Source organism: Hibiscus syriacus, unplaced genomic scaffold, assembly GCF_006381635.1.
Source record: "Hibiscus syriacus cultivar Baekdansim isolate YM2019G1 unplaced genomic scaffold, ASM638163v2 tig00010865_pilon, whole genome shotgun sequence".
Classification (NCBI taxonomy): domain Eukaryota; kingdom Viridiplantae; phylum Streptophyta; class Magnoliopsida; order Malvales; family Malvaceae; genus Hibiscus; species Hibiscus syriacus.
The window spans coordinates 7,501-27,628 of NW_024062233.1; the positions used below are offsets into that span (position 1 = coordinate 7,501).

A 20,128-nucleotide genomic window follows, 5' to 3' on the forward strand; every position below is an offset into this window, starting at 1 on the left:
GGAATCAGGACGTCGAAAAACATAAAGTATGACTTTTTAAAAATTCAAATTCTTGGTCAAAATCAAATTCAACGGGTTTGACTGATGATTTGGATGCCTTCGGATTCGAATTTGGAAAAAAAGGACTTCGGAAACTGATTTGGCACGTCGAAAAATGTCAGAATAGGTATACTCGAACAAAATCAAAGGTCGTTTAATGGCCGTTTAAAGCCGGTCAAAGTTGTAGTCAAAGGAATTCAATAGTCCACATTCGAAAATTCTCAAATTGTCATTTGTTTCACAAAAATTCCCAGAATGTCACATTTTCAACAAAAATTCCCAGAATATCACCTTTTTTCACAAATATTCCCATAATATCACTGGGTCGGGTCAACGGGTCGGGTCAGACCGGTCAACCCGGTTTAGACCGGTTTGGACCGGTCAAACCGGTCATAACACCACTCATCAATTCGGAACTCCCCCACGCGCAAGGACGACGCGTGGGGGTGCGTGAAGGGTCTTCCGGACTCCGGAAATTCCTGAAAAAAATTCTAAAAATTATTTTAAGCGATTTTGAGTCACTTACCAACCTCGGTTCAAATTTTTGAACGGTGGAGAGCTCGATTTCACTTCGATCGAAACTTTGACCGCTCCACCTCCCACACGCGCCGCCGCCTACGGAGACAAGGACGACACCGTCGGACTCGGAACGACAACAGGAACACGATGGTGCGGGAGGTGTCGAAAACTGATCAACGATCGGAGATGAATTTAAGATTTTCCCGGCGGTGGTGCTAAAAAAACATCGAGACTTTGACTCGAAATTCACGTCGTTTGGCAGCGCTTCGCTATAATTGGTTTACTGGGTTTTGATCATGGGTCGAAGATGAACATGACGGTGGTTTCAATTTTACGATTAGAGCTCGGACGGCGTCGAAATTGAGCTTGAAGGAAGGGTGCGAGAGAGTAAAGTTTTGAAATTGTTTTCTGGTATGAAACCAGAAAACACATTGCACATATTTATGATTATAAGCTGCCAACACTCCTTGGCAAAATTGGGGGATTAGTTCCTGAATTTCTTTTACTTCTAAAATGGACTACAAGTTTTGCAAACTTTTTAATTAGTCACCAAATTACACCGATTTAATGATTTTTTTTCTCGGGTTGTTACATTTGTTTTATATTTTATTTAATTTGGTCATTAATGTTTTAAAAATAACATTTTAATCACTTATATTATCATTTTATGATATTTTGATCACTATAACATTAAATGTGGTTAGCCCATTGATAAATTACTGACTTAACACAATAAATAAAATAAATTTTCATTTTCATGTAGATTATTCATTAGATCCTCAATTTAAGTGAATTTTAGTAAGAATTAATTATGATTATATGACTTCTTATATGTGATTGAAATTTGATGACTTCTTTGAACAGATTAAAAGAAAAGAAAACCATTTGAGCTTCGGGCAAAAAACAATAACTATATCTGTGACTGTTCCGTATTGATATATGTTTGCAAAAATCTTAATGTTATTTAGTAACTTTGGAATAGGCTAAACTCATATTCTAAGTTCCCTAATAAGTGATTTCTTCTTGGTTTAATTTTAAGATGTGCACGTGTTTGAGAGACATTTCTATGGTCATTGTTTTTAATGCACTTTACAAGATTTATTAAATGGTATGCAATTTTAGAAGTACGTGTTACATTAAGTTATACATTTGTGACACTTAAAGTACATACACGAAGTGGAAAATAAACAATAATATATAATTTTAAATAAATTTACAATAGTGATTAATGGATTTAAAAATAGTATAAACATTGATTAATTGACTCCTTTTAGACCTTTAGATATCGTGACATGTCATATGATCGAGTATACTTTATTTTAAAAAAGAAATCATATAATGTAAACGTGATGTCTTGGTTTCTACCAGATTTATAATCATACCAAAAACTTTGAGTTATATCGTTGTTCATTGTCATTTACACGTGTCTAAGATTATTAAAATCTATGAATAATACTGAGACATTATGAAAAGATACCTTAATTTTGTTAAACAAACCTATTAACCATTTACATTTTTAATCCAAAAACTGATGTGGGTATATAACCCTAAAATTAAACCACTACCCCCCATCGAACCCAATCACAATATTTGGCACAAAATAAACCACTACCCAGTTACCTCATTTACGAACAACTCATACCAACCCCAACCCAAAATGTATAAAATTAATTACAACATACATCCGTCCTAATTCTTTTTTTTTATAATTTTCATTTTACAATAATATTTTTCATGAAATTGAATGATTACAAAGACTCGTATAAAAAAATATATATTCCCAATCAAATCAATAATTTTGGTCAAATGGCAAACTGTTTTAGTTTTATATAAATATAGAATGATTTAGTTAAATGGTCAAAGACTCGTGTAACAATCTACTTCAAAATCACGTGCATGTTTTACAGATTCAATCTCTTAGCTAAAAATAAGATATGGGATGACTTTTATGCACTGCAATTTGCAATGACGACGGTCGGTTTATATACGACTTTGAATACAATATATTAACGATATTCACCCCAATTTCAAAGTAATTGTACTACACGTTTTTACATTATAACATTCATTTTAGATTAAATTTGTATATTTTAATTTTAGTTCTAAACTATAATTTTGATTATAAATTAATCTAATTTTAAACCTTTCAATTTTACTCTAAATGGTAACTCTTATTTTAAATTAACTTAAAAATTTTAAACATTTTATTTTCATTTTCTAATTATATTTTGATGAATTCAATTTTAAATTATTAGTATCTATTAATCAAATTTTCAATTAATAGAATGATTATAATAATTATTAATTAGGCAAAAGGGTAATTTTTGCCCTTGTACTATACTCAGTTTATCACTTTCGCCCCTATTATACTTTTACATCAGTTTAGCCCTCGAAATCGCATCATTCTCCTACCCCCAACTTAAAAATCTAGATTATAAAGAGTAAACCCTAAATCATAACCTTATAACCTCTAAGCCATAAACCTAAACCTAAACCCCAACTTAATATTTATAATTTATGGTTTTAAGTTAGAAGTAGGGTATAGAATGATGCAATTAAGTAATTTTTGAAGACTAAGTTGATGCGAAAATATAATAGGGCTAAAAGTAATAAACTGTGTCTACTAAAAAGGTAAAAGTTATCCTTAAACCGTATTAATTATCATATAAATATTAATATATATTATGTAAGTGAACTCTAGTGACCTCAGTAATTAAAACAAGTGTTTTTAAAGGGAATTTAAAATACTTTACTTTCATTTATTTTAATTAATAAAAAGAAACTTTATTTTTCTCGTAATCTCCGTATCCAAATTAGAAATGTTTATCAGGCGAGTTAATCGTGAGTTGAGTAGTATTTGATTCGTTTTCGTTAAAAAATTGTTGTTCGACTCGCTCGTTGAACACACAAAAAAAATTACCTTACTTTTTAACTATACTTAAAATCTTGTAAATTGATAATTTAATATATTTTATTATTTGTTAGAAAATTAATAAGTTGGTAGTAATTATTAAGTTGGTAGTAATTATTAAGTTGGTAGTAATTATTAAGTTGTAGTTTATCATCTTTCTTATTATCTATTAGTAAATTAATAATTAATAATTTTTTATTTTTTAATTGAATAGTTTTTTAATAAAAATAATTATTAATTAGACATTCTTTGTTAATTGAATAGTTTTTCTTAAGGTATATTTTAAAAATTCTAAAAATATAATGAATTATTATCGATCAAACTCATTAAGATTTCGAGTCGATTTCAAGTCGAATTAACTTAATCGAGCATTGACTGAATTTGGACGAATCGAATTCAAGCGAATCATAAATTTAATTAACTCATTAATCACTCCTAATCTAATCAGAATTTTGACTATGTTTGGAAAAGTTCAAAATAATAATAACGATGATAATTTTTTCAATAAAAAGATTGTTTTGAACAAAATTTTCAACAAAATTGAAATTGAATAATCCAATTAAAGAATATTTTACTAGAAATGCGGACATATATACAATATATAAAAAGTTCTTGAACGAATTTAGTAAAATATCCACGTCAACCATTTTAAAACTGACAAATCATCGTCATATAACTATAACTTGGGGAAAACTCAACGGCGACAACAGTGGCACGTTAAAGATCCCCTTCATCTCAGTCTCCAAATCCAAAAAGGTGGACCAACTTGACGGCGTCAAAGGCACTTCACCGTTACTTTTCTCTTTGGCCACGTCATCATTTTCTCTCTTCATTGCCTTCATTATCCTCTCTTCCCTTTCGCCGTAATCTCTGCTCCGTTTCTTCGCCCCGTCGTCGGCGCGTGCATCCCACTTTCCGACTTCAAGAGGGAAATTAACAACCGCTTTCGAGCCACGTAGCTGGAAAGCAGCTCGGTCGTAAGCCCTTGCGGCTTCGATGGCCGTTTCAAATGTTCCTAACCAGATCCTAGAACCTCGTCGGGACGGATCTCGGATCTCCGCCGCGAACTTCCCCCACGGCCTTCGTCGGACTCCTCTGTAATGCTTTTTCGGCTCTGCCTGAGTTAAATCCGGTGTACCGAACTGAACTTGCTCCACCTTCGGAGGTAACGAGATTTTCAGCGACGGTTTTCGGTATCGAGAGCTCGAATTCGAAGAAACATCAGGTTTAGCCGCTGAAAGTATTTGATGTTTGAACTCAAATCCAAAAGCACCAGCGTTGGATGAGAAGGAGTTAGGCGTGGTGAGATCGATAATTTTATGTTTCGACTCGAATTGAAAGCCAAGAAAATTAGGAGAGAATTGAAAGAAATCATCATCGTCCACGGATTTAAAATCGGATTCAGTCAGAGACGAATCAGAGCTCGAAGTCTCCGATTTGGAGGTGGAAACTTGAGGCTTCGTCTCAGTAATCCATTGGTTTTGAGTTGAAAAACTCCCTAATCCAACCGGAGAAAGTTCATCGAGTAAATACTGTTTGATATATTGAAGCGTGCTTGATACTTCACTGCTTGCTTCCATATCCAAAGAACAAATAAAAGAATTTCAAATGAATTTTGTGGATTTGAATGAAGGTTTGTTTGGGTTTTTAAAAAAAAAAAAATTGAGTGAAGAATTTTGAAGTAGTAGTTGGTTGGGAGTAGAAGAGAGTAGGAAGGTTTATATAGGAGATGAGAAAGAAGGGTTTGAATTTGACTTTTCAGACATTTCAACGGAGCTTCGAGGATGGAAGGAGGAGGCAGCGTGTGTCTTTTTCCTTTACACAGCGAAAAAGGTCGTCTGTACTCAGTTGAATATTCCACCGTCGGAATTTCGTTGATAAAGTATATCAAATTATGGATCAAACGGCTGGTGTTTCATCCAACTTTATGAGGTTATATGCTTTGCTTGCGTTGCATTTCCTGGTTGGTTCTCCAAAAGTTTCTGCTTTGGATAGAAATATTTGTGAAATTACTATTGCTACTATTATTAGGGTAGACTATCTATAGATGTGGTAAATAGATAGTTCGGATCGGGTTTCAATTGAATTATTTTAAATTGGATACTTTTAGATCAAGTTTATATTTTATTTAAGTTGATTCAGGTTAAATTGGGTCTGGTTTAAATTTAGTTTGGGTTTACTATATGTTGGATTGGGTTAATATCAAATCAAGTTAATTTTGAGTTGGGACAATACTAGATCAATTGATCTATGATCCATGTAATATCACACCGTTGATTTTCGAGTCAGGTTAATATTGGATCGATTTATTTTCGAGTAGGGTTAATATCAAATTGGTTAATTTTTTGATCAAGCAAACCTTAGATCTTCGAGTCAATTTGAGTTCAGTTGGATATGAGTATGATTGAGTATATATATATTTATATATAATTGTTAATATATTCTTATAAAAACATATCTTTTTGTTTGTAAATCTTATCATGTAGGCTTAATTTCATTCGAATTTAATTACCATTTAACGATCATAATTTAATTTGAACCCAATCTATAAAACATGTTAAAATTTATGACCTTTTTCGTATTGACTTGTTCCAAAAATTTTACGGTGTGATTTATTTATTGAAAAATAAAACTTTTAATTATAAATTTTATTATTAATTATAATTTTCAACTAATTTTTTATTGTTTAATTATAAATATAATATTTTTATTGAACTTAAACAAAAATAAAAAATTAATTATATTTGAGTTAATATTGATTTAAGAAATTTTATAAATAATATTATACTATCAATAATATTTTAATTTTAAATAAAAATAAAATTTTCGATTACTTTGACTTAATTATCAAATTAAAATCTAGTTAATATTCAATTCAGATCGAAATTAAATAATTTAAATTCAGGTTATTTTCGGTTCAAATTACTTTCAATTCAAATCTAAATTGATCCAACTAAAATTCAGATCGATTTCATCTTAGATTGATTTAGTTCGAGTTTTAAATTATATTTAAGTGAACATATTTAGATCTAATAAATCAATTAGGATAATTTAACTCAAATCAAGTTTGTCAGGTCTAACTCTCTATTTTGTACATTTTTTTATATTTTTCTACTTTTATCATTTAATCATTCAGTAATAAAATTATATCCACCGTTATGCTTATTTTTATTTTTGATCCCTTATCATTTGTTTTAGATCTAACGGAAAAATGGTGTAAATCAATGTAATAACAATTTTATTCTCTAAAACTTAAACATTAGATTAATTTGATTATGTTTTGAAATAATTTAATAAAATATATAATATTTAAAAAATTTATTAATATAATATTTATTTTAATTTAAAATATTCAATAAATTTAATAAGATAATATTAATGAAATTTTATTTTCAAAAATATTATTTAACTATTTATTTAATAAGATAATAGTTAAGATTGAATCTTTTAAATTTAAGATAATTTAATTCTATTTTTCCTATAAAAGTTTCATTTTCTACCTTTAATCTTAACTCTCAAAATAATTTAAAGAATGAATAGAATTCTAAAAAATTATAGTGTGTCAATGACCCTAGATCCATGTGTTATATCAGCTAACGACTGAGACAATTGAATAAATGTTTAGGTCAGCAGTCTCTGTTTTCAACTCTTTAAAGCCTCAACTCTCAACCACTATAATTATATATATATATATATATATATATATATATCTTCTTTTCAAACTTAAACAAATGCAAGTGGATACCCAATCAAAGTCTTACCAAAGACCTTTACCATTTCACAACATAAACAGTGTGATTCAATGCAACCATGCCCATTACGACAATAGCATACTGTTATTCTCACTATTGTTCCGCTATTTTTTTTAAATCACCTCCTTTTAAAAAAAATCAGCTCCTTATAACCGTTATGTCTTTTATTGCGATAAATGCAACGCGGCCAAAAATACAGCCGCAACTGCAATTTAAATCTCTGCCACTTAGGGTAACCGGACTTATGAACAGATCTAATTACAAGGACTTGGGTAACAAAAGACTGAATAAGCCATGAAGAAGAAACAAGCATATATACATTATATATTTAGCAGCATAATCAGTTCAGAACAAAAACAATGAGACTGAAAACTGTTTACTTCAGTGTATCTTAGAAAATTGAACCTGATGCTAGTGTTGAACAATGAGAAGGAAGCATTTAGTTACCTGGAGAATGAATTATTTAAGAACCAATTTCTAGCAAGAATATTGTGATCAAATCATGGAGAAAACTGGTCTCTATTTGATGTTTCATGATATTTCAACTCTTCGTAGCATCCGATCTCTCATTTTGGCATGTTTGAAGTATCAAGTTACAGTTGTTCATTGTGCAGACATCAAGAAGACCATGATTCCAAAGTTTTATCATGAAAATACATAACATTTCAAATAATTTATCAATTATAACAACAATCTGTAATTACCATTAATAAGAAAATACATTTCAAACAAAGTTTTAAAAAACGAGTACGAGTATATCACTTGCAGTATCCAAAGAAAATGTTGATGAAATGTTGCTTCAAAAAGGTTCAGAATGGATTTCCATTCATAAGCCAATCTTTTGTCTATTGTTAATTAACAATACACTTCAATAGCTAAACTTTGAGCTGGCATCGGCTGTTTACAGTTGTTTTTTACTATCTCTATCTGCCTCTAAATTGGTCAGTTCCAATTCCATGACTCAATGTAATGGTTATTCTTAATTGTTGGTGAAACACAACTTCAGCTGTCAAAAAACGAAAAGAGTTAAAATTCTTCAAGTACATTACCAAAACAGAGAAGGTGATTGGACCAAATCCGGCCCATAGTACTTAGAGAAAGCCTCACATGCCCTGGAAACGTGACAATCAGCCAGAACCCTGTCGAATGAATCAGGATATGATTTTAATCAGAAAGAAGACCACAAGAAATCAGTTCTATGTGGTGCCAGCTCAAGTATTAGAATTTTCTTATAATTTCTTGATATACAACAATTAGAATGGTTAAGGGAAAAGAAAAGTAAATGACAATTATGAATTCAGTTGACAAGAGAAGGAAAGAAAGCTTCAAGGGTTGAGCAAAGACTACCTTTGCTTTCTAACAAATGAGTTCCAAAGATGCATAAGCTGCTTCTCTTTGCTAACATCCACAAAATCATCAAGCATCTGTTACAAATTGTTTTTACTGTTATCTCTCACTTCTCAATTTGGTTAGAGATGCAACGAGTGCAAGGACAAAGAACAAATTAATGTTCGTAAAATACAGCAAAAGTTTGAGCAAACTATTTCTAGTTAAGACAAATGAAAAGAATTGATTGCCTAAACCAACAGATCACTATTTATGTAATGACTCTACTTTCCTCTGATAACTGAAGATTTTATAAACCCAAAATAGTAAAATTCTTGTTCAAAAGTTCTTCTGGCTGCAATCAAGTTGAATGATTTAAATACGCTTTCTTTTCTTTTTAATTACGTACTTGTACTCTCAAAATGCTAAAATACAGTTCTTCTAGTTAGTTCAAATGCTAAAGTACATTTCTTCTAGTCAGTTCAATTACCGAGTTAAGAATTTCATATCATTGAACGCTGATCCAGTTTTGCCAACCATTTTCAAATGCCACATGGAGGAAATTATTAATAGTTAGAGCAGTTTTGCCTCTCAATTCTACTGCATGCACACTAACTTCATGTTACTTCCTTGTTATAATTCGAATGCCTGAACTTAAAAATGACATTAAACAAGAATCAAGGAAGCTCCTTTTTGCACTCTGTTTCACACGAAGAGAATCAGGAAAATAAACCCTTCCAAGCTCTAATGCACTAAAAAATGCTAGAATTCTTGAGTTGCACAAAATCTAAAACCTAGGCAAGCGTTTTGTCATAATGGGAAGGTCGGAAAAAACAAAGGAAATATTTTGGAGCAAAATTGTAAACTGTACACTGCGATCTTCAAGATCAGCAATGAAATCATCAACTTCGTCTTCACTGTCTCTATCAGACATTACTTGGTCCATTGCCATTGGCTTCAGGTAAACAATTAAAACTTTTCAGTGCATACAGAGAAATAATATTATAAAATGAAAACAGAGATGTCATGGCATAACATGACAAGGATATTAATGAAAAGTCCAATATTATAATTAACCTAAGCAGATAGCTAAAACTGATCACCTGAACTCGGTGTGAGTGAAAGAATTGGCGTTTCAGCAGGAGCATGCGGCTGTAAGAGAACAACATTTTGAAATGTTAAAAAATAAAATACTATTATGCCTAACCTTTGGCAATTTGAGAAGGCGACACTTTCTATCAGCAAACAAAACCTAAGGAGGTGGCAACAAAATAAGAAGTGCAGAAAGCACATTGAGCAATGGGATAAACACGAGAGAGAGAGAGAGAGAGAGAGTATATAAAAGGAAAGCTTTCTGCAAAAAGGAATTGACCGATGTAAAAATTGCCTTGGAAAACATACTTCCTAGAATCAGATCGTTTTGCCACTATTTTCCTTGTTTTCGCAGGAGGAGCTGCTGTATCAGAACTAGTTGCAACCTGGGCAGGACACTAAGTTGTACTAGCATAATCAGAGGCATAATTTTCCGGACCATGCCATCCACTTTGCACAACTTTCTCAATAGGAATTGACTTGGAAGCCCCCTCACCTTCAGAGAGTTCAAAAGTCATGTTCAAGAAAGGTAAATCTGGACTCATTTTTCTAGTATTGTTTACTCATAAGTTACCAAATTAAATTGGTGATTTCAAGATGTAAAGCATTCGCAGTTCCCACACTATCGATAAAAGACTAGCATTAAACATAAAGACAGACAAAAATAAAAATGAAAAGGTTACTAGAAAAATTACCATCACCATTCCCCAAAAATCCATTCTGCCTGCTGCTTTCTCTGACCATTTTGGGAGAGTCCATCTCCAGAAATTGTACATTGACATTCTTCCCGCTCTGCAGAGGGCTTGTAGACCTACGTCTTCGTGGTCTATATAAAGTAACTCTTAGGAAGTGTTTTAAAACCCTACTTAATCCCTAGAAACAGTTAGTAACCCTTGTATTTGGTTTTGTTTAGTGCAAGAGGTTGAAGAAGGCTCCTAAGCTAAGAGGAATGAAAAGTTTACTTTGAGACGAGTCTTTGATGTTTCCAGCAGTATAGCATCGAAAATAACTCACTCTTGACTCAACTATACTATATGTAAGTCATTTAGATGAAATGTAGTAGGTTGTATAAGCTTGAAGCATTCCTGATAGATTTTATGTTTTAGAGTTATAAACATGTTTAAAATCCTATTTATATTTCTTTGTATCTTCATAAAACATTAATAATGTTTGGGGACCTCAGTAAGGTTTTTGGGATAGTAGAGTAGAAGTTTTTGCACCTATTTTATGATCTCTATTGGTTGAGTTTCAATACTAGAGGGATAGTATCGAAATTTGTTATTCTCGGGTGAACTCGTGAGTTTCTGGGCAAAAGTATCGATACTTTGGGTCATAGTTTCGTAACTCCCAGAAAATATCAAAACTAGACGGTTCAGAATAAGTATCGATACTTGTAGAAAGTATCAAAACTTTTGCAGGAGTATTGATACTCTTTGGCTAGTATCGATAATTTTAGTCTGTTGGAAAAAAAGTTAGTTTTTAAGGGAATTAGACTCAAAGTACCCAAACACTTCAGTATATCTTCAAATAAGACTTCAAGTAAGAACAATAATTAATATTAGATAGTATAAATAAAAATAGCAAGGTTTACATAAAACTAGCCTTGTTTGACACTTGAGAAACAATCAGGACACCCGAGTTCCTTTTAGCAAAAATACAACAGTCAGTGGATCCAAATCAGTGCCACGACACTACAGTAGCCGACTGGGCGCCAGATGCCCCAAGACTCGATGGAGTAAGTCAGTGGGTGTACGCTCCAATGCAAAATTTCGGATCTCACCCAAGAGTACTCGATGGTGCTTCGACAGTGCTAGAGGGGTGCATGAGCTCCGAGATGAAGAATCCCTCAGTCGTACCATGAGGTCAGCCACAAATTAGCAGTCCAGTAGTTGTATACTCAGACCTGTGCCACTTGTCATTTCATTTAGTGAATGCATATAGTATAATATAGTTTTTAGTGAGGCACCGAACTCGTAAGCTCAGCGTTCAGAATGTGTTTCCATGTGCATGTTCTTAGAGAGTAGGTCATGGGAACTATCGTCACTAGATATTCCAATGCAATAGAGTAGATTTCCAGAGACCTTTCAGAGTACGTCTTGAGTCATCTTTAGAGGGCATTACTGTTATGGACCCGTATTATGTTTTCAGTCGTAACTCTTTTTGGAACTTATAATTTTTTTATGATGTATATTGGGAGCTCCCCATTAATTGTAAACCCAGTTTATTATTATATTTTTATATTACATTATAGATGCCTAAATTTAAGAGATTTACAAGTAGTTTTAAAATAAAAATTTTGGGTCACTATTTCGGTTATCCTGTATGACATTGTAATTTATGAATCTTCGGGTTTAACTGGACTAGGGTATTACATATTTTTTATGTGTTTAATCATTATTGGCAAATAAATGTTAGGTATCAACATTGAAAAGTAGAAATAACCGTACAAGGAGAAAAAACACACACGAGCATATTATATTAAGCTCTTGTATCTGAAAATAATATAATGGTTCAATTTGAATGTTAGACATCCAAAATGCATCCAAACTATAGTTTAAGTGTTTAACCTAACTATTTAATATGTAAATTATATATTAAAATTATAAAATTCCTAAAATTGGTTTAAGGTGGGAATAAATTATGTTATTTGAATGTTATTTTGATAATTAAATATTGTTTAGATATTATTTTAGTAATTTAACCTATAAAATATCCAGATAAAAAATCTAAATATAAATCTCAAATTAGAATGAAAGAAATCTAAAATAATCCAAAGTCAATGTAACATGTCTAATTGATAGGTGACGTCGTGACGAGAACTTTGGGTCTTGTTTGTATTAGGCCTGAGCTTGATTCATTGCTTTAGGCCAATGACCCATATTGTATATTTTAGGGTGAACTTGCTAGTAAGTAAACAAATAGTCCCTGCCCAAGATTCCTAGCCCTTTCAAAATGAGCAGGATGAAGCTGAAACTCTTTATCTGTACACGACACTGAAATTCTTAACTTCTCCGAAGGGAAAAGAACATGAAAAAGATACCCATATATGAAAGGGTTTTCCCTTTGCGAATCTGTAAAAAGAAAAGAGAGACTTGAACAATGGAGAGTAGTGAGAATAAAACGGTGGCAGTACTCAATCAAACAAAAGGATTTCAAGGAATCAGATTACAGAATCCATTTGCTTTGAAAGTGGGTCAAGTATTCACTGGCTTTGGCATTGGCTGTGGTATTGGTATTGGCGTGGGTCGCCCTTTAAATCTAGGTACTCCCCATTAACATTCTCCTTGCATATGCATGATTCATTGATTTTTTTAGTACATTTCTTCTGAATGCAAAAATCTAATCTTTGAGCTGTAAAGATGAAATGGGGTGCTTGGTTTTGTCCCAAGAATGATGATAATTTTTCCAATTTGCTTCCCAAGGAAACTTGTATGTATCTGTTTTGATATCTCTTTCTTTTATTTTGTTTTCTTAAAGAATATTGGGTAATAGATAATGGCTATGTTTTGTGATGGGAAAATGCGTGTAAGTCGAATGAATACTAGCTTTATGTATGGCTGTTTGTGGTTTAGCTTTACCATTTGTTAGTCCAAATTCCAATTGTAGGATCAAGAATGAAATGGGTATTCTTTCACAAATATTGTGGTAACCATGCTATAATATCAGGTGCGATACCGATGGTGGGCCAAGTTATGACTGCAACTAGAGGAGCAACCGATGCGTTTTCGGGTGTTAGCAGACATGTAAACAGTGCTGTAAGTTATATATACATGTCTTTATGATTGTGATTGACATTGATTTTGTTTGCTTGATATTTCACGATCTGCTTATGTAGATTTTCTCGTGTTTTTTTAGTTATGGAAATTGGGAGCTAAGAGCATTCAAGCTGGGGTTGGATGTGGAGTTGGTCTTGGCCATGGTTTTGGTGTTGGTATGCAATTATGTTTAAAAGAAATAACCGAGTACTTATTGTGATATCAATTTTTTGTATTATGGCATTGATTGAATGTGCAGTTGTGCACCCTACTATTTCAAAATGAGGGGAATTACATATTTTTTCTCTTGAATTCTTATTATTTCTATCTTCATACCTAAATCGGAAATGATACATTGTCCCCATGCTACAAATAATCCGGTAGTCACTGTCAATCGCATGAACTAGAAATGCTGTTTTTGATAGCAAAAGGTGTTTGCATTACAGGACTTGCTGTGAAGCCTGGGGTGATGCATCAAATTCAATGTAGTATTACGGTATGTATAATTTTCTTATATAGCATTTGTTTCTTCTATTGTGTTTTTGCTTTAGTGTATTTAAACTTTTAATCTGAACTTTTTAGGAAACAATGGCGAATTTGATGATGAAGTTCGGAATGGCTTCCAATTCACCCTTCAGTGAAGGTGCTTTTCCGGCATCCTTTCAAAGGGCTTTGACCACAACAAATGAACCCTCCCAAAATCCATTCGGAAACATGAAGCACATAGTATCAAAGCTAGCAGATCCAACATCTCAAGGCTTGCACGGACATGGAATTATGAGCAGAGGTTCAGCTTATGAAAATGAATCACCAAAATCTCCTGCTGAGACATCTTTTGGAACTCGAACAGAAAAGGTTCTTAATAGTTTTTTGCAAAATCCGGTTTTGAAGGAAGATGGAACCGGGCTAAATGAACTGGTATGCTAGGCTACCTTTATCCTTGTGCATGTGAAATGTCATTTCTATAACATCTTATGGAGGCTATGGGTTTAATTTTCACTTCAGCAATTGAAAGAGTAGCTGGGAATGGAAAGCCTCCAAAAGAACATTCTTTAACATGCTACAAGCTGTCGCATTTGTTTTCGGTTTTGTTTATCAGTGATTGCAGTAGGCAGCAGCAATACTTAACTCGGTTTTGGTTGTTTTGTAGGCCTGGAGGTTGCAAAATGAAAACAACATGCTTCAACTGGTAATGCTCCTTATTTGGTTTTTGTCCTCTGTTTAGATTATTGGCATAAATCAACCATAATCAGATGTGACGTTTTGTGAATGTTGGACTTTAACAGTAACTGTATCTCTCGAGCTGATTTATACACATAGATGTTGCTAGGTTTCGACATACATTTGATTCATAAAGACTCAATAAAAATTGATAGTAAAGTATAGTCCCATGTTTGTATTCTTCATGTTGTTTGGAATTGTTTTAGTTTGTACTGAAATTTCTACTTTCATTCAGGTATTGAAGCATCAACAAATCATTGAAGAACTTATGCAGGAGAATGAGAAACTTCATCAGATACTCGTGGAAGACCTGAAAATATCACCCAGCAAGTTCCAAACCAGTTACTCCTCGAGTAAAATGAAACCCCCATGTTCAGAATGCTTCCATTGCCGAAGGAAACGAAGGAAAAATAGACGATGATTATCGGCCTTGTGTTTCATTCGGATATGTCCACCTATGACTAATCTCAATTCGATTTTCTATGTACTATTCGATTGTAGGCCAGCAAACTAATTCATTTCTATCTAGAAATCACGACAGACAATACAGAAATGGTTGTAAAAGGTTGTTGTTTTTACTCCAACAGGACTTCCTGAAGAAATAAAGAAGATACAGACAAGAGAACTCAATGTGTTTGCCATAACTTCCACTGGACTTTGCTCAACTTGCCATTTCTTCACTCTTTCATTATAAAACAAGCTTTATCCCTTGACAGTACATTTCCATTAATGGAATTTTACAAAGGTTTGATGAGATAGATGGTATCTAATTCTTTGGTGGCCTGGTGGGGAAAGCATCCCATGTGCCCATCACTTTTATACTGGAACTTGGTTGTCTTTTGAGTTTTCCGGTCCACTGTACAGACTATAATCCATACGTTTTCATTTTTGTACATAGAGTTTATGTTTTCATATATTCCTATCGTGTTTAAATTAAAGCTTTTGCACCATTAAAAACGAGGAATAATGTTAATGATACCCCTAATGTTTCTTATATTCCTAGGTTTAAGTATAATGTTTCTTATATTCCTAGGTTTAAGTATGTCGTCTCCAAAGGTGTTTGTTTTCATTGTTAAATGGTTGAGTCTTTTAAATAGATACTATCTTGTAATCATAAAAAAAAATATTAGCCCACAACTTTTTATTTTATCGTAAAAATACCCTAAAATAAAATATTGAAGACAAAATTACTCTGAAAGAAAGAAATATATACATTTTTTTTACACTATGCCTAAAAGGAAAAAGTAGTGCACCTTTAGGGGGTTTTAACCGACACCGTTTGCTTTTAATTTTACTTTTCTGACACCGTTTGACCAATATTTCCAGAACTAGCACCCTTTCTGTTGAGTTGGCAAAGGCGCGTCCCCGGGGGCGCGCTTTACCCGTGTTTTTCGCTGAGTTGGATGCCACGTGTGAAAGGCGCGTCCCCGGGGACGCGCCTTTGTCAACTCAGCAGACACGTATTTTGTTTTATAATAAATAGTTTATTTTTATTATTATTATAAATTAATAATATATTATGTAAAATGTTTCGATTATAATGTAAGAATTATCAAGTTTCGAGTATTTTTGATTTTGATTATCGATCTATTAATTTTATCAGTTAATTATTTAAATGTTATCAATCTAGTCATCTCATATCAATATTTAACGAAAATATTGATGCATAAGTTAATAAATTAGTATAATTACATATTTAATCTTCAAGACTTACATATTTTATAAAATTAGTCTTATTGAAAATTTAATTTAATAAATTTAATCATCCAATCAGAACATGAAATGTGTCATCGTATACATAAATTTTTTAATAACTTTTAATTTGTTTAATTTAATATTTTTCTCTACTTAGAAGGTGAAATTATTATTATATTTTAAAAAAAAAATTATAACTAATAATATTAATTATTATATTAAATAAATATATTAAATATATTTATGTATTTAAAAGTTAAAAAAAATTATTTAGGTGTACATACATTGACAAATTATATAAATGCAATAACATTAAATTATTAGAAATAAAAACATTCATTTAAATACAATATTAATTACATAAGAGTTAACGGTTATATGATGATAACAGAGCTGGACATTTTTTTCTATTGTGCCCGATGTTTCTACAATGCCCACATCGTTTTTGTTCTGTTGACTTCTCCCGAATATCCATATCACAATGTATTCTAGTAGATTTTGGACGACCTGAGTCCCTCAATAGCAATGGATCTGGTACAATTGTAAGCCAAGTTTGAATCTCATTTGGGTCTCTTTCGTTTCCTATGGGCGGAAACTCAAATTCATATACCTTGAATACTTGTGAAAGATGGTATACGGGATCAACATAATTTTTGTAGTCCAAATGCGAATGTGAGCAAGCAGCAATGACATGAGAGCATGGATATTTGAGTGCTTGAAAGAAACCACAATCGCACCACCTCTCTTGCAGATTAACTCTGAAAGAGTTAGCTTCAATCCCTTGCAGCAGACGTGGCATTTCGGTTACACGAAACAATTCACGGGTGCGAGAAAAATTTGTAACTAACATCCCATTTGATGCAGCCACTTTTTTCTGTAAATCGGCTACTAGTCTTGGGTGGTAAATATGTCCGTTTTGCATCCAAGTAAGAGCTTGTCCACCGAGTTTTGCAAAGAGTTGACCCAAACGAAAATAAGTCGTTTTGACCAACGCCGTGACTGGTAAATGACGCGCCCCCTTTAAGGTTGAATTTATTGCTTCAGCCAAGTTTGTTGTCATATGACCATAGTGATACCCCCCGTCATATGCATTTGTCCACATTTCTTTGATGATGTCCATAATGTACTCGCACCCCTTCTTATTTTTGCCAAATAGCTCTTGTAGCATCGACTCAAACCTTTGAGGTAAGAGTTCGTAACCTAAGCCATTAGGAATATGTAATAGTTAATATGAAGTATAAATAAGTAATAAGAAATTGATAGAAAAATTGGGAAAAAGTAACATACACATCCGCACGACTAACTGACGTTCATCGTTCTTCTTGTATTTTCCGTAATAGTTTGCAGCAATATGACGGACACAATAACGATGTTGAACATGTGGAGGTCTATACATTGTACCCAAAGAGTCCATTGCTGCTTTTATCCCGGCTCCTCGGTCTGAAATAATGCATAGTCGTTCCCTGGTGACAACATGTAAACGTAAATTTTTAAGGAAAAAAGCCCAAGACTCAGTGTCTTCTCCTTGAATGAGGGCAAACGCAACAGGAAGAATATTGCGGTTTCCATCTTGGACCACAGCCAATAATAAAACTTGCTTGTATTTCCCATACAAGAAAGTACCATCAATTTGGACAATTGGTTTACAGTACTTGACTGCATTAATACACTGAGGGTAAGTCCAAAAGACTCGGTAAAATTGGCAGCGATCGCGAACCATTCGATCATTCACGTAATGATGTTGAGTTTCGAACTCAACAATTGTCCCGGGATTAAGTCTTTGCACAACATGAAACCAACTGGGCAGCTCGTTGTAAGAGGAATCCCATTCGCCATGAAGTTTGCAAATGGCATTCTGTTTTGCCAACCACGCTTTTTTATATGAGACAGTGTACCCATATTGTGACTGTATAGCAGAAATCAACACTGCAACAGCTATATGAGAGCTTTGCTTCACAATGGGCATGATTGCTTGACAAATAATGTTGGAGTCCAAGTTGGGATGATCCTGGTTTATACCTGTTGCACAACATGTATGAGGACCGTTGTATCTGGTTAGTTCCCATAAGTTGTTCTTCCTCTTCCTCTTTGATACACGGACCATCCATTGACATCCGTTGTGACGTTGGACGCAGTAGCAGACATATTTCTCCGTGTTAGATCGATCAACTCGGGACTGAACTGAGTTACGAATATTGTAACTCTTTATTGCCATCATTGCTTCCTCCTTCGATGCGAACTCCATTCCAATATGTAAATTACCGTCATTGACTGATGATTAAAGTCCATAGTTGCCAACATCAGGAAGATCTGGAAATTCAGGCTCATACACTGCATCATAATCAGCCTCATACATATGTGCAGGAAGTTCGGCTGGTGTTGTATTTATCGGAACGTCATCCTCGTCATCATCAGAATGTACGTTAAACTGTGGTGAGTCAGGTTCAACGAATAATCCCGTTTCAGCACCATCTGCACCTGGCTCCCGAAGAGGTTCTTCTGGTGGAGATGAGGGTTCCTCCGATAATCCAATGTTGAGGTCAAATAAGTTCCCGCTTGCGTGTCCTCCCTTGAACTTGAGGCCATTGTATCATGTGGGATGTGAATAGACTGTCGTCTCGTTGGCATTTCCATATGTAAGTCGAAAACATTGGCAGATGAATGTCTGCCCCTTGAAGTAGAAGAGATGTTGCCATATGGATTATTGGTGAAGCCACGTGGGTTGAGATCATAAGCAGTTGCAGATGAATGCCTTCCTATTGAACTTGATGGCATGGTATATGGCATTGGATCCGCCATTAATGATGTGAAATCATTACAGATCAGTTGTGTCGGGCTATCAACTTGATCAGTTTGATATGCAATGCCAAAGTGAGAGGAATATGAGAGACCACGAGTTGCACGAACCTCAATAAAAGTGGCATACATTTCAATAAGAGATTGTGAACTCCCCATATGAGCATCAACCATCATAGAAACATCATCATCGTTTGAAAGCTGAAATGATGTATACGTGAGCGGAAAAAGTTCAGTAGGAAATCTGTACTGAAGTGAAGATAGTCTTCTCTGGCCTGCTACACGAATCTTTAACGAAATTTTTGTGATTAACTCCTCAATTGTGATGTTTCTCTTCAAGGTTAAGGGGATATAATGATCTGACTCAAAAACAACCCCCTCTTCAGCTTCCTTAATTTCTCCATCATACAAAACAACAGCAGAAAGACGACTCATTTTCAGAGAATTTGAGAATTTAGAGTTTGGGAATTTGAGAATTTGAAAGATTGTGAACTGAAGTTTGTTTTGAAAGTTTATAATACGTTGCATATAATAGTGTCTATAATCGGTTCACTATTCACATGAAGGCGCGTTCCCGGGGGCGCGCCTTCCATTATTTCGTCAGAGAATATGTTATCATTGCCCTATTATGTCATTCATGTCCCTCGGGGACACTAGATATATCAGTACCTATTATTTCACTATTCACATGAAGGCGCGTTCCCGTGGGCGCGCCTTCCATTATTTCGTCAGAGAATATGTTATCATTGCCCTATTATGTCACTCATGTCCCTCGGGGACACTAGATATATCAGTACCTATTATTTCACTATTCATATGAAGGCGCGTTCCCGGGGGCGCGCCTTCCATTATTTCGTCAGAGAATATGTTATCATTGCCCTATTATGTCACTCATGTCCCTCGGGGACACTAGATATATCAGTACCTATTATTTCACTATTCACATGAAGGCGCGTTCCCGGGGGCGCGCCTTCCATTATTTCGTCAGAGAATATGTTATCATTACCCTATTATGTCACTCA

General features: G+C 33.7%; 2 protein-coding genes and 1 pseudogene across 3 annotated transcripts; 1 reads left to right on the forward strand and 2 right to left on the reverse strand.

Annotated features, from left to right (window-relative positions):
* Nucleotides 1-4,077: 4,077 nt before the first annotated feature.
* LOC120204360 (ethylene-responsive transcription factor 5-like) lies at nucleotides 4,078-5,145 on the reverse strand. Its single transcript, XM_039204452.1, has one exon. The coding sequence runs from the start codon at nucleotides 5,047-5,049 to the stop codon at nucleotides 4,138-4,140; it is 912 nt and encodes a 303-aa protein (XP_039060383.1). The 5' UTR covers nucleotides 5,050-5,145; the 3' UTR covers nucleotides 4,078-4,137.
* A 2,617-nt stretch (nucleotides 5,146-7,762) lies between these two features.
* On the reverse strand, nucleotides 7,763-11,498 carry LOC120204344 (annotated as a pseudogene).
* A 1,113-nt stretch (nucleotides 11,499-12,611) lies between these two features.
* Nucleotides 12,612-15,240, forward strand: LOC120204358. 2 transcript variants are annotated; one of them, XM_039204450.1, is made up of 7 exons: nucleotides 12,612-12,901; nucleotides 13,306-13,394; nucleotides 13,495-13,570; nucleotides 13,841-13,890; nucleotides 13,977-14,312; nucleotides 14,545-14,583; nucleotides 14,851-15,240. In XM_039204450.1, the coding sequence occupies exons 1-7, from the start codon at nucleotides 12,739-12,741 to the stop codon at nucleotides 15,034-15,036; spliced, it is 939 nt and encodes a 312-aa protein (XP_039060381.1). In that variant the 5' UTR covers nucleotides 12,612-12,738; the 3' UTR covers nucleotides 15,037-15,240. The 2 variants fall into 2 exon arrangements, with proteins under 2 accessions (XP_039060381.1, XP_039060382.1); XM_039204451.1 differs by lacking the exon at nucleotides 12,612-12,901 and adding an exon at nucleotides 12,916-13,068.
* Nucleotides 15,241-20,128: the final 4,888 nt, after the last annotated feature.